This window comes from Geotrypetes seraphini, chromosome 16 (genome assembly GCF_902459505.1).
Source record: "Geotrypetes seraphini chromosome 16, aGeoSer1.1, whole genome shotgun sequence".
Taxonomy (NCBI): Eukaryota; Metazoa; Chordata; class Amphibia; order Gymnophiona; family Dermophiidae; genus Geotrypetes; species Geotrypetes seraphini.
In genome coordinates, this window is record NC_047099.1 from 41212321 (window position 1) to 41227332 (window position 15012).

At 47.3% G+C, this 15012-nt stretch overlaps 1 protein-coding gene and 1 long non-coding RNA gene across 4 annotated transcripts in view; one reads left to right on the forward strand and one right to left on the reverse strand.

Annotated features, from left to right (window-relative positions):
* Positions 1 to 1223: 1223 nt before the first annotated feature.
* On the reverse strand, positions 1224 to 10109 carry LOC117350180. The gene is made up of 2 exons (XR_004537256.1): positions 10035 to 10109; positions 1224 to 3382 (listed from the first exon to the last, which is right to left on the reverse strand). It is a non-coding gene; the product is annotated as an uncharacterized LOC117350180 (long non-coding RNA).
* Positions 1245 to 15012, forward strand: part of MEF2D (myocyte enhancer factor 2D) — a 59122-nt gene continuing 45354 nt past the window's right edge. For all 3 annotated transcript variants that reach the window (XM_033924246.1, XM_033924248.1, XM_033924247.1), the window contains exon 1: positions 1245 to 1426. In XM_033924246.1, the coding sequence (XP_033780137.1) occupies positions 1373 to 1426 (54 nt within the window). In that variant the 5' untranslated portion in view covers positions 1245 to 1372. The remainder of the gene's footprint in view (positions 1427 to 15012) is intronic.

The following is a 15012-nucleotide window of genomic DNA, read 5'->3' on the forward strand; positions in this document are numbered from 1 at the left end:
GCCCTCCTTTGTCGGGAACCTGAGGGACTCAAAATAGCGTTTCAGGTCTTTTGGGCCTGCTTCTTTGTCATGCAGTCACCGTCTGCAAAGCGGTGGCAGAATTGAAATACTGAGGAGGAAGGCGATTGGAGCCCAAGCCAATCTTTAAAAACAATTGGGGAGTTGGGGTGCTAAACTCAACATAAGTTAATACTTCCTAATCACAGTAAAGGAGTTTGCTCAATATTAGGGCGCTATGGATTGGAGACTGAATATGGTGTTGACTTGGGGGTGATCAGGCAGTCTTGGATGGTCCAGATTTTTAGGGGCTGAGAATCATTGGGGTGGTTTTTTGGGGAGATCCCACACCATACTTGGTTTTTCCCTTGACTCTTATGAGGGTGGAACAGACCTCTTAAGCTTTGATATGAAGTTCTCTTGAGTTTGTTTTGAATTTAAATGTTTTTTGACTGTATTGTGAGCAGTAATTATATAGGGGGGTGGGTCTAAGGGTCTGGATTTTACTAAAGTAAAATCTGGTAACCCTAAAGTTGAGAAATTGGTGGTGGTGATGGGGGAATGATAGAATAGCAACAAAGATCTACTGTTGCCGATATGCTCTGTAATCACAGCGCTTTAAAAAGGCCGAAAATAAGGTACTCCGACAAATGGGCCCCGTCAAGGATATCTGGAAGGCCCTGATTTGCTCAGATTCCTCAGGCCCTATCCATTGGGAGGGGCTTGAGGTGCCTCAGCCCCTCCCAAGGGACGGGGCCTGAGGAGTCTGAGCAAATCAGGGTCTTCCAGACATCCACTAAAAGGGTTCCCATAATCATGATGTAAACCTAACCCTAACACTAGATCGGAAGTGAATCTTTTGTGTGTAGTGTGTGTGGTGTGTGTGGGGGAGGAGTTCCCCCCCCCTCAAAAAAGAGGGTTACAAAAATAGTATCCTGTTGGGGTGGTCACCCCTTTTGCGTGCAATTGTCCTACACACATTTGACGGGTCACCGAAAATAATGCTGTAAAGAAAAAAAACAGAGAAATGTTTCTGTAAAACAATGTGGGCCTATCGGTTGTGAAACCAGGTGGGGTGTGGAGAAGTCTGTTTCTTAAAATTGCCGTATCTTTTGCTGAAACCTAATCTGTTTGTATTTCCTCTAGGTCTCGAGACACTGGGAATTAGGAAGACGTGGAGGATTAGCATGAACTGAGGAAAAAAAAAGGACCTGGCTTTTTTTTTCTTTTTTTTTTTTTTTTTTTTGGTTTCTTATTGAACAATTATTTAATGGAAAGATTTTAAACAACGACCTAAAACGTTAAAACCAATCGCTCCCTGCCGCCTTTGGAATATATATCGTCCCTGCATCACCGGTGAGGATTTATAGCGACCATGGGTAGGAAAAAAATTCAGATCCAGCGGATCACGGACGAGCGGAACAGACAGGTCAGTGGTAGTGTGTCGGGAGCTGGCTTTTGGGGCTGGAAGCAGAGTGCGCGGCGCTGTGTAGCCTCTTTCCAGATCCTGGTCATCTCCTAGGGCCATGATCTGGGGAGCTGCCACTAATTTTTTTTTTAAAAAATTAAGGAACTGTCTCTAGCGCCTTCCGTTTGGTTTTCTAAGATAATTTATGAAAGAGGCCCTTCTCCGCTACGAGAATCACATGGAATTAGGGAACTTTATAGGCCATATCATGTGACCTCTGACCTTTCCCCAAGCCCAGGGATCACTCAAAATGGCTCCTTGTGGAGGAGTAGGGCCTAATGGTTTTCAGTGCAGTGGCCTGGGTTCGATTCCTACTTAAGCCTAGGGTTACCAGACGTCTGGATTGCCCCGGATATGCAGGCGCGGATGCCCTCCTGCCCAATAAAGATTTGATAGCAGCTTTTCAAAACATGTCGTGGGAAATCCCGACGTCTGGTAAATCTAATCTAGTGCAGGGAAGGGCAGCTTTATACACAGAGGTTCGTATGAATGTCGGTATCGTTCTTAGCGGGCCACAATGTTACGCGATGTCAGAACCAGAAATGCCCAGAGCGCCAAAAGACCTTCTGTAATAAAAGTAAAAACGTAACTTAACATGATGGAGACCAAGTGTTGTAGTGGCTGTTCTGAAAACATTTGGAAAATACAGCATTTAAAAATAACCAAAACTCAGTGTATAATTCCCATGAAATTCACCGGCAGCCCACCCCTGCTCGTTCTGGATTTGTGGCCCCCCAAACACACCTCTGTCACCATGGGAGTAAACCACAGGCGATCCTCCCTATACCTTGCTAGCATCATCCTTCTACATATCAAAATTATCCACCTTGTAACAGTTCAGGCTATCGAGAGAAGCTCCCCAGTGAATTGGTGATTATGTAATTGGAGAATTCAAATGCAGCTATTTGATTTCAAAGTCTTGGTAAAGATGGGCTTGTGTGGGCGCGCGACACCTCTGCTTTTCAAAAGCCCCTTCCGTTGGGCCTAGGGCTGCCAGATTTTCCAAACGGAAACATTTTCTGTGCATTTTTACGCCGACCTTGCGTGCTATGCAGAGGGGACAGGTCAGCTTCGACATCCAAAGCCCTGGCAGGTTGCTGAAGAAACATTGGCGCTTTGTGGTATGTTCCCCCTTTCACATCTGCTTTATGAATAACTTTTGCTCGTGCTTGCATTGTGCCAGAGATTAGTGGCGTAGCGAGGGTAGGAGGCACCCGGAGCATTAGCGCTCCCCGCCCCCTCCATTCTCTCCCATAAAACTCTTTAAATTTTTGCCAGCGCGAACAGCTTTTCTGGCCTGCTCATGCCAGCATTGGCTTTCCCTCTGACGTTACTTCCTGACCCTGTGACCCGGAAGTGATTTCAGAGGGGAGCCAGGCTGGTGCAAACAGCAGGCTGGAAAAGTTACACACACTGGTGAACATTTAAGGGGTAGGGAAGGGAGGACGCAAACGTGTCATGGGGGTGGGGTGGAGAGGTGCCGGTGCCCCCCCCATCGAGACAGCGCCTGGGCAGTCCACACACACCCCTTTTACTACGCTACTGCCAGAGATGGTCAGTTTGCGGAATTCAAGTATCGTGGGCATCCGGTGTGCAGAGGGGCTATGAATCTGGGGAGCCGAGGGTCAAACCCCACTGATGTTCATTGTGATCTTGGGCAAGCCATCCAGTCCCCGTCCCCTCGAGGGCAAACTCGGAACCCTTCAGGACCTGAATGTAACTCCGCCTTGAAGTACAACTGAGAAAGGCCCGAGCTCAATCCGAAATCCCTTCCGGTCTGACGTATCCAGCCATCGCTTTGCGTCGGTCCCTTCTCGCTAACTGTCTCCCGCCTCATTTTGGCTCTTGGCTGCGTCCATTGGTGCGGGTAGGCTGAAGCTGCGGGCCGGTGTCTTTGAAGCTGGTTTCAGATGTAGGCTGAAAACACATTTCATGATAATAATCATCATCAATTTATATACTGCGGTTTTCAGTAGTTAAAAACAAACAAACCCCAATAAAAGACGTTAAATGCCACTAAAATGATCAAAATAGTGCATAATAACATTTTTACGAATTAGCTGCCCAAATACTTTGAAAACAGACGTTTTTAGATGTCTCCTAAATTCCCCACAAGTGTCGGTAAGCAAAAGCAATTATTCTAAATCCTTGCCCCATAACGCTGCGGAAAAACAAAATTCAGATGGTGTACGTTTAGAATAACGGGAGCAGGTGCCAAGCTGGCTCCGAGCAAAGGTCGCTCTGTCCCAGTGTCCTTTCTGCCAACTGCAGCGAGAGGGAGAGGAAACTTAAAAGAGACAGAGGTGTCAATATTCAGTGGGCGGCGATCCGGTTAACCATATAAGTGCTGACTGCAGTGGCGTAGCGAGGGAGTTTAGCGACTGGAGCGGTGGCACCGTGCCCCCCCCCCAATCCCCGGCCACTCTTCTTGCCGTTTGAGCGCTCCCCCGGGTAGCATCTTGCACTTGCTGCTTGCAACGGTCTCAGCTCCCTTCTGATGTCACGTCCTGGTCCCGCAACCAGGAAGTGATGTGGGGGAACCAAGGCCGGCGCGAGCCACAACTGGAAGATGCAGCTCGCACCAGCAAACATTTAAGGAGGTAAGTGTGGGGGGGGAGGAGAGTTGCCAGCGCCCCCATGAAGATAGCGCCTGGGCCTCTGGTTGACTCCACCCCTGAACGTCCTACAAAATAGCTGGTTTCAGCCTAACCAGCAGAACTCTCCGGTAAAGTGTCGCTGATGACACCTGGCCAGCCCCCACCAAGCAATTTAAAGGGCCAGGAGCCTCTCGTGGCTGTTTAATTCGCTTTGAATATCAACCGCCGAATGTGTGTGTCAAAATGGCTGCAAAGAGAGACCGATACAGTGTATATTACTTATCATTTATTTCATCCTTATTTTGAGTATGTTTTCTCAAAGATTAAAAATCCATTGCACATATCCATAACATGAAGAAAAATGAGCACTTATTGAAATCCAAATGGCTCGCACCTTACTAAAGTCCTTTGGAAGTCCTCAAGCGCAAATGTCCATCTCGAGGTCAAACAGACGTTGAACGGATCGTGAGCCAAAACGATTGTAACCGATGAAGAGTCCTTTAGAAATCCAAAGCTCCATTGGAAGTCCGACGGCGGCTCTACCGTTTCACAAGTTAAGTGCTTCACCAGGGACAAGTTGTTGAAAGTGATAATCGTGCAAATTGCCAGTGAACTTTATACTCGTCAGTATTATAACTCCGTGGTAAGGAATTAAATTCCCTTATTTAGATATTCCAATCTGCAGGAAACTGCATGTTCCTTGCTTGTATTTAGGTGGGGGAGAGGAAGCAGGTCGGGCTCCCGTCCCAAAGCCCTTAAAGCACCAATGCCATATAATTCAGAAGGCTGGGAAGTAAATGCTCTTGCGTCAGTCTGGAGGAGAGAACTGGCAGAGGTGTATATTCAGTAACCCATGCAACCGTTATTGACAAAGGAATATTTATTTATAGTGCACACAGTAACCACTTCCATTGTTTGCACTATAATTAAATTTACAGTATAACCAGAAATAGCAGCAAGGCCCAGACAACTGCAAGAATCGGAAAGAGCGACTTGACAAGTTGCCAGGAGAAAACGTGGCTCTTTGCAGAGTGGATGGTCCTCTTTGAACTTTCGATAAGTTTTTTTCAAAAAATCTTTTTTACAATACGTACAAAAATCCAGCCAGACAGTGTTCATGCTTGAGTGCCAAAAGGCTCAAAGGCTAGATCTGTTCTTTAGGACCTCCAGGCGCTTCCATGTGACCTAGACGGACCACTGTTAGAGATGGGATGCTGGTCCACTCAATGTCTTAAGAGGTGACTGGTAGGCCGAAAAAACCATAATGCCTTTTAGATTAACAGTATTATTGCGCAATTATATAGAAACCAGTCATAACCAAGGCGCGCAGCAGAATTCTGAAGGGGGGAGAGATAGGTTAGTGGGAGATCCATGAGAAGCAGGTTGCAGCAATCCAGGTGAAAGGTGACGAGGACGTGGATATAATAGTCTTGGCAGCGTGCTCAGAAAAGAAACTGTGGATTATGGTGAGGTTGTAAAGAAAGAAGCGACAAGTTTTGGCAGCTTGGATATGCACAGAGACGAGTCAAAGATGACTGGTTGCGAGCTTTCTCCACCGAAAAAGAGAACGTAGGGAGAGGAGAGGTAGGTTTAGGAGGGAATCTCAAGAGTTCCATCTTGGCCGTGTTGAACTTTAGATGGCAGCAAGACATCCATGGAGCAATGTCAGACAGGCAGGCCAAAACTCGGGCCTGGATTGCTGTAGAAATTTCGGGCGTAGAGAGGTAGATTTGCGAGTCGTCAGCATAGAGATGGTACCGGAAGCCGTGGGAGAAGTTTAGAGCTCCAAGTGTAGATGGAGAAAAGAAGAGGTCCCAAGACAGACCGATAGCAGAAAGGGTGGTGAATTTGTGGAATGGCCTCTCGGTGGAGATGAAGACTCCATCTGAAGAATTCAGGAAAGCTTGGGATAAGTACGTTGGATCTTTAAGGGAGAGGAGGGGGTAGTAGATGGCATGGATAGGCGATATGGTCTTTATCGGCCTTCATTGTTTGTTTCCATGCTAGCTGACGATTGTGTAAGTGCCTCCAGGGAAATGTTTCCAGATTATACACCCCTTACCCTTCTAAAATACAGCATCTATACATGCTTTGAAGGATTGCCCAAATCGTGCCCAGAACATGCCTCCTTGAAATTTCTGCATGCTTAAGCATTTCAGTAGCACCTTTCCAAACCATGTTATTGAGGCATCGTGATTTAGACACCCAGGGCCAGCCCAAAGGCTTATGTTGCCCTGAACCAACTTCAATGACGGTGTCCCCTTATCCCCAAAGCTTAAGCTTTCACCTCCCCCCTCCCCTCTACTTGGTCCAACATTTCTCCTCTTTTCTCTCCAGCCCCTAGTCTGGCATTGCTCCCTCTTCTCTTGCTCCCTTTCGTCTTCCCTCCGCCTGAGAAGAACACGGCCAAGGGAAGACCCAGGGCTGTCCACAAGCAGCAAGCAAGGTACCGCTTAGAGGGGGAAGGAAGAGGGAACGAGCAATGTTGGGCAAGGGGCTGGAGAGCAAAAGAGAGAAATGTTGGACCGAGAGAGGAGGGGAGAGAGAGCTTTGGACCAGCTGAAGCACTAGCGATGAATTCAGAGGCTGGGGATCTGCCTCACCTGGTCCAGTGGCTAAGGCGGCCCATACTAGTCTTTGAAAATCTGCTGAATAATGTATTGTAGCTACAGAGTCCCAGGAATTTAGTTGTGTAAGTGTTTGTCAAGGGGACCATGAAATGAATGCGGTTTGGCGTTAGCCTATACATTGCCCATCACCTACAGCTTACAAGACAGCCCCAACTTTCATGGCTGTAGAGGCATTTTTATTTTGCTGACGATTATGCTGGGGGGGGGGGGGGGGGGGGCAGTCTCTTGGCAGCCCATACAAAGATTGGCTTGTCAGTGGCCCCAGAATTTCCATATGGCTTGCTGTGACCAGGACAGAAGTCTTAACCTCAGAATAGTTCAAAGTGAATAATGGTCTTGCCTCTCTATAGCACCAGCTCCCCCCCACCTCGGGCCCGCTTGAATCAGAGCAAGAGGGTCAGTTTGCACAGTGTGTGGAGGGGGGGCCATTAACCACATGAGAAGCCAATAGACCAGGCAGATCTGAGAAATCGTGGGGGAGTCCAGAGAGCAAGTTATTAACGAAATAATCATTTGACCTCTTCTGATGTGACATATTCTTGCAGTCCACGAGGCCCGGTGGGAGTAGACGATGCCCAAAGCCGTTGCCCTGGGGACGCAGGGTGCGACACCAGGTGATATTTTTGATGACGAAAAGTAGAGCCCCAACTTGCTAAACAAACCTGAGCTGGGAAGCAGGGAGGGAGGTGTCTGCAGGCTCCCCACCCTTGTGCGATCTGGGCAGGAAGCAGCTGAGCGGTTTTGGAACCGGAGCCAAATCCGTAAGAAAAAAAATAAAAATAATCATTGGCCTGGGTTACCGTGGCCTGGTCTCTTCCGTGTCGATGGGGGATTGTCAGAAAGCTCCTCTCATTTGATCCATGTGGAAATGAAAAGTGGCAGGAATAAACTGACAAAATCGGGCAGCAGCATTTTTGGCAATTTTTCCATTAGGAACGTTGGCAAAACTTCAAGAGCTGGGAGCAAGTTTTCGCTCTTTCCACTTTCACTTCTCGTGTGCATTCTGGAACTTTTACGATTAAGTAATCTTTGCAAAGGTGCCCTGCATCTCACTCGCGTGGTCTGGGGTGAGGTTTATTTTATTAATTATAAACCACTTATATCCTAGGTACTTTATCATATTTCCCGGGCTCAAACTCCATCTAGTGTACGTGGGGATTAAGTGACTTGCCCAGGGTCACAAGGAGCAGCCAGGGATTTGAACCCCTGCGCCACAGCTTTGGCCTTTAGATTTGGACACACACGTCTGGTGTCACACACCTGGCTGCAACGTGGCCTAATAATCTGGTGGTTTTTGATCTTCAGATCTGGTAACCAGAAAATTCAGGTTCGAATCCTGCTCCCCTTCGGACACTTCTTGTGAACTTGATCCAGCTTCCATCCAGGCTGGAGGAGTACCCTAGTGGTTAGAGCAGTGTATCGCAAACCGTATGCCCCGAGGTGCCGGCGACTCTCCTCTTTGCCGGCATCTCTCCTCCTCTCCCCTCCCCCAGGAACCCCATCGGCAAAGTGACGGGTTCAGGGTTGAGGCCGGAGGGCTTCCGTGCATGCGCGGATGCCATTTCAATGACTTCATGCATGCGTGTGACGTTATCATCTCGACGTCCATGCACTTCTGGACACCTTCCGGCCGGGGCGCAGAGTTTTGCATGCTATGGCATGTTTGCGGGACACTGGGTTAGAGCATTGGTCTTGACATCCAGGGGTGGCCAGTTGAAATCTTGCTGTAGCTTCTTGTATAAGACTAAGGAATGTTATAATGCCTCTGTATCGCTCCATGGTGCGAGCTCACCTCGAGTATTACATTCAGTTCTGGTCACCATATCTCAAAAAGATATGCTAGAATTCGAAAAGGTTCAAAGAAGAACGACCAAGATGGTGAAGGGGATGGAGCTCCTCTCGCATGAGGAAAGAGTTAGGGCTCTTCAGCTTGGAAAAGAGACGGCTGAGGGAGATAGGATTGAAGTCTACAAAATCCTGTGTGGAGTAGGATGGGTACAAGTGGATCGATTTTTCACTCCGTCAAAAATGACAAAGACTAGGGGACACTCGATGAAGTCACAGGGAAATACTTTTATAATCAGTAGGAGGAACTGTTTTTTTTTCACTCCGAGAATAGTTCAGCTCTGGAACGCATTGCTAGAGGTTGTGGTAAGAGCGAATAGCGTAGCTGGTTTTAAGAAAGGTTTGGACAAGTTCCTGGAGGAAAAGTTCATAGTCTGCCACTGACTGCCCTGAGGTCGGTAGCATGGAACGTTGCTACTCTTTGGGGTTCCAGAATCTTGTTACTTTTTTGGGCATCTTGCTATTCTTTGGGGTTCTGTACGGAACGTTGCTACTATTTGGGGTTTTGCCAGGTACTTGTGACCTCGTTTGGCTCCTGTGGACCACTGGTCTGTCCCAGTATAGCTATTCTTAGGTTCTTATCTTGGATGAGTCACTGCCTCAGGTGCCTGTGTATAACTGACTTGATTGTAACCACAGAAAGGCGGTATATAAAATCCCATCCGCTTTCCCCCTTATAATCCCTCTAGAGATAGGGAAATAACTAGACTATCTGAATTTATGTGTATATAGACCACTTATAGCCTAAGACTTGGTTTACATTCGGGTACTCAAGCTTTTTTTTCTTAAATGTAACTCACCCCGAGATATTACTTAAAAAGCTGCGAGTTAAACTCCCGCTGCCTCAGGATACCCACAGATTAAAGCTTTTGGGGGGGAAATGTGAAATGTTCTCCTTCTGAGGGATTGTAATGATGTGGTTCACCCTCGAAGAATCTGTCTAGCTAGAAGTAAGAGCCTCCGATATCTCTTGTTCTTGTTTTAATAGTCTGCTATATTTAGCACGTCCTTATCACTCGATAGTGGAGTTGGATGCTGTGTACGAAGCCCCAAGACCACCAGGCGGACGTGGATAAGACAGTGGGGGCCGTGTGGATCACCTCCAAAGCTCCAGAACCATTCCTTGTAACATCTCTCTGTTAAATGGAAACTTATACGCATACAGGCACCGTATCCAGGAACAAATCCGTTCAGAGAATCCCATCACCAAAATGAGGGTCTAGCCTAGGGTTGCCAGATTTTCCAAGCGGAAAATCCGGACCCCAGGCCCGCCCTGCAACACCCTAATCCCCCCCCCCCCCACCGCTGCCTGCTCTTGTCGGCCAGGGAAGAAGTTGTCTTCCTTGTCAAAAATGGTTACGCACCTCGTGGGTTAAATCTGCATTCCTTGTTACAAATATTTTTACATTTGGCTACCGCACATGGAAACTGACTTGAAAGCCCTCAGGATACTGGTTTCTCCTAAGCTAATGCCATCAACCCAAAGAACATGTATACCTTGTTTTGATATCAGCTTTTTCTGGGAAGAACACATCCTGAGCTTTCTCTTCCAGTTTCACAAAGCAGTAACCCTAATAAAAATGGAGGGGGAAATCGTGAATAATTTTAATTCTTAACTATTCACAGGCGACTCAGATTAAATACGAAGTGATTACTTACCATCTTTTAAAACGGTTTGGCGCTTCGTAATTGTTTTCCAAACTGACTAGCGAAGCATCTGTCGGCCCTGGCCCTCTGTGATTAATTTCTGAGGTGCTCAGCGTCTGGGCTGTCCAAGGATCCTCCATGAGATGAAGAATCTGAGAAGCTCTTTATCGTTTTCTGCTCCTAGAAACATTAAGGCGATAGCGAGTGAACTTTCCGCTTATCATGCCGTCAGCCACCTCCAGCTGCTTTGCAGAGAGAATCGTGATGTGGGTCTGCAGAAGAAAATCTGTTTCTTTCCGAGCTTTAACAGTCACGTGATAACGGGAAGAGTTTTTATGTAAACTTGTTTTTCATGGGAATATCCATTGCAGAACCAGTAAATGTTTCGTGTCGATCCCTGATCGTGCCTGGAGGCATCAGGGCATGTGTAGACTCCTGTATTGTGGCATCCCGGTTTATCCAGAAGAATAACAAAGAAGAGTTCAAAAGGGAACAGCGGTTAATCTCCAAACAGCTTATCCAGGGCTGCCTGGGGCCTTCCAAGCGCTTGGAAATCAATTCAAGGCCTTCTACTTTTAACGGTATTTTTGCCTTCAATCTAAGGTGGTCGTGGATGACGGAGGTGGCTAAAGTGGATAGAAGTCTGTGTGTGAAAAATTGAAGCTCTACCGGACCAGGAGCTTTGTTGTGTAGGCCTAGTCTGAGGGGCTGCAGCCCTTTCTCCTCTCATGGCGGCCAGTATGACCTCCGAGGGCGAGTGTGGCGTAGTGGTTGGAGCTAAAGCCTCAGTACCCTTAATCCTCCACTGCTTCAGGTACATGTGATGGATAATTATGAGCCCACCGGAAGAGACAGGGAAAATGCTTGAAGGACCTGTATGTCAACCACTTTTGAGTGTGGCTATAAAACTACATACAAGGAATATTAACAGTGGTGTGCCTCAAGGTTCGGTTCTTATAAGCGATATTGCTGAAGGGCTGTCGGGTAAGATTTGCCCTTTTGCGGGTGATACCATAATCTGCAATAGAGTAGACACGCCGGATGGTGTGAAGAACATGAAGAAAGACCTGGCGAAGCTTGAAGAATGGTCTGAAATTTGGCAGCTAAAATTTTATGCTAAGAAAGGCAACGTCATGCATTTGGGCTGCAAAAACCCGAGGGAACGGTACAGTTTAGGGGGGGGGGTGAAGAAGTTATGTGCACGACGGAAGAGCGAGACTCGGGTATGATTGTAGGTGATGATCTTCAGGTGGCCAAACAGGTTGAAAAGGTGACGGCGAAAGCTAGAAGGATGCTAGGTTGCATAGGGAGAGGTATGGCCAGCAGGAAAAAGGAGGTATTGATGCCCCTGCAGAAGACTCTGGTGAGACCTCATTTAGAATATTGTGTACATTCAAATAGATATAAAAAGGACGGAGTCGGTCCAGAGGAAGGCTACTAAAATGGTACGTGGTCATCTTAAGGCTTAAAGATCTCAATCTGTCTACTTTGGAGGAAAGGCGGGAGAGGGGAGATATGATAAGAGACGTTTAAATACCTACGTAATGTAAATGTGCACGAGTCGAGTCTTTTTCGTTTGAAAGGAAACTCTGTAAAGAGAGGGCATAGGATGAAGTGAAGAGTCGATAGGCTCCGGAGTAATCTAAGAAATAGTTTTTTACAGAAAGGGTGGTAGATGCGTGGAACAGTCTCCTGGAAGAGATGATGGAGACAGAGACTGTGTCTGAATTCAAGAGGGCCTGGGATAGGCATATGGGATCTACTTAGGGAGAGGAAGAGATAGTGGATGGGCAGACTGGATGGGCCATTTGGCCTTTATCTGCCATCACGTTTCTGTCTTTCTACTATGGTAACCTCTTCCTCTCCCTTTCTGCCCCAGCTCCAGTCTGGCACTTGGGTTCCAGTGGTCAGCTCTTCTGTGTAGGGACCTTGCCACCATTTTGCTATGTACTGATACATCGTGTGAGCTTGTGAAATTGCCCCTCATGGATCAAGATGGAAACTCCATTCTTTAACTGGGAATCGGTAGAATGAACAGTCTTTAGCTGGGGCCTGGGTAGCTACAGGATTACCATCATCTCTCTTGGGGTGGGAAGGATGACAGCGGAGCTTGACCCTGAAATGTTAAGAGTCTACCGTCGTGCAGGGGGGTCAGCAGCTTTCCTAGGGAGGTGGGCAATGAAGAGAGGGATCGCTGGTGTGGCTCTGAACTTGATATGAGGGGGGAGGGATTATAGATGAATCCCGTTACTACTTTTTCACAGAGGCTTGGGGGGAAAGTTTGAATATTTGACACGCTCTGGGACTTGCACCGAGATCCTCCAAGCTGTCACTGAAAATCCCAAAGCCCACTGTTGAACCACTAGTCAACGTTTGTTTTGGGCTTCAGCTGCAGAACTTAAATCAGGCGACACATTTTCAGGGCCACACATTTTCAGGGCCACTGTGTACGGGTGAAGCCGATTCTTTGTGCAGGGAGGACGCTGTTTGCACAGCTCTCCAGCTCATTTCTCCTTGAATATTACTGTATTGGTGTCCGGAGTGCCCACACTTCACCCTCACGCTGCCCCGGCGCGATCCGTAATGATTTTCAGCAGCGCTGTCCTTATGGTTGCAGATCTGTACGTACCACAGTGACTCTCAAACTTTTTTTTTTAGCTCCGGAACACTAAACGGCATATTAGAATTGAAATTATAAAATTGCAAAGCCAAGAAAAAAAAATTACATTTGAGAGTTATTTATTTAAAAGTTCTTTAAGCTATAAAAGTGGTGAAACTAAAGTAGATAGAATAGAAATGCCAGTCAACTCAAAATGTGGCTCGATAGTCCACAAGCAAACACACAGTTTTCAACATCCGCCATCTGTATTCTTTTTTTTTTTTTTTAATTTAATTTGTCGGAGCTGAAAATCCAAGTTCGAAAAGATAAGAAGATCCAAACGGTAGCAACGCCTTAATTAAGATAAGCACTGCATAAAAGCTAAAACTAAAATTATTTGCCGTGATTTCTCAAGGACCGAACGCGTCAAAAAAAAAATGATGCTTGTCTGGCCGGTGGTTTCCTAATGCCACAGACGCTCATAACATTGGCAGACCCTTGCGTGCGTGACATACATGTCGTCTATTCTCGTGTATACTTACGAAGGGAATTTAAAAAAAAAAAAATAAGGAAAAATTCTGGAATCTCTTCAGGGCACACCACCGTGCCATGGCACACAGTTTGAGAGAGACTGGTATATAAAGTAGACCACCTAAGTTCTAATCCAGGGCTGCCCAAGTCCGGTCCTCGAGATCGACTGGCAGGCCAGGTTTTCAGGATATCCACACTGAATATGAATGAGAGAGAGATTTGCATACCAAGAAGGCAGTGGAGGCAAATATCTCTCATGCATATTCGTTGTGGATATCCTGAAAACCTGGCCTGCCAGTCGATCTCGAGGACCGGACTTGGGCAGCCCTGTATCGAATCTGTAAATACATGTATGTTTCAGAGTGCTTATTTACAAGGGGAACGCTGCTTACACATCCACAGTATAGGATACTATGAAGTACTGCATTTTAAATTTAATAACCCTACTCTATGGTGCTGTTAAAAATTTAAATATCAGGCTGGCCAGGACACTTTCTGGGTAATGGCTGCTGTAGGGCTGGACGGTTTCCTTGGCTGGACGGAGTTTGTCCAAGTTTTGGACTTATTTTCTCCTGTCCATCCCTCACTCCAGACTCTGCTATGGCTCTCTGAGGGTCCCCAGTCCCTCCTCCGGCGCAGCAGTTTCTAAACTTTCTGCAGCCAGCAGCATTTCCAACTTGATCCTGCTGCCGTCAGCCTGTCCCAGAAGCCTTCACTCTGCAGCTTCCCAGGTACTCGGTAACCGTTTCAGAGTTGCCCGATGGGGTTGGCTAGCCCTGATCTCGATTGCATTCCCTAAAAATAAGCAAGACCCGGAAAGTTTATGCACGCGCTGGCGTAAACCCAGGACCGGATGTGGAGCCTTGGAGCAGCTGCACGTGAGGGGCGCGACGCTTTCTTGCGGCCGTGTGCACAAGGGCCATGCCCGTTTCCCGCATTTGCTTGGGTTCGGATGGCCTTTGAGCTGGTTCAGCGTCTCAAACCGGAATCCGAAATGTGGTCTCTGCGCAAGCGGAAACCAGTTGTCACCCACCATGCCCCTCCCCCACGCCTGTCTTGCTCTGTTTTTTTTTTAGAACATAAGAACATAAGAATTTGCCTCCGCTGGGTCAGACCAAAGGTCCATCGCGCCCAGCAGTCCGCACCGCGGCGGCCCATCAGGTCCACGACCTGTCAGGTTATCATGATTTAGCCCTATAGCCCCCTTGCTTTTATCTATACTGTTTCCATGCTGATATCTACCCCTTTCTGTATCCCTCAATAAAGTTTATTTCACGAGAGAAACATAGTACGGAACTCAAGAAGCAAAATTCTCCGTATCAGTAAAACAAGTAATTCAAAAAACACTCTGAATTTTTCCCAGGTTTTTTCCCCCCCTCCCCTCCCCCCAAGACAACTAGACCATCTGGGCAGGGAGCAACTATCGCATCACAGAACGCTTACTGTACTGCGTTATCCCACGTAGACATGAGTTGGAGGTAGTCCAGCCGGTGATAGATCTCACGGCAACCTCCAGTGATGGGCTAATGCCAACCAGGCAGCTGTAAACACACAAGCGGTAAATTTCTGTTCCGGTTTCGTCAAGCCCGGTACTCCCACATTCAATAAACAACTCTCCAAACACACTGGGCAACGTTTCCGCCAACACACGGACCAGCAGACATCCCACCATTTGCCAATTATCCTTTTACAGCAGGG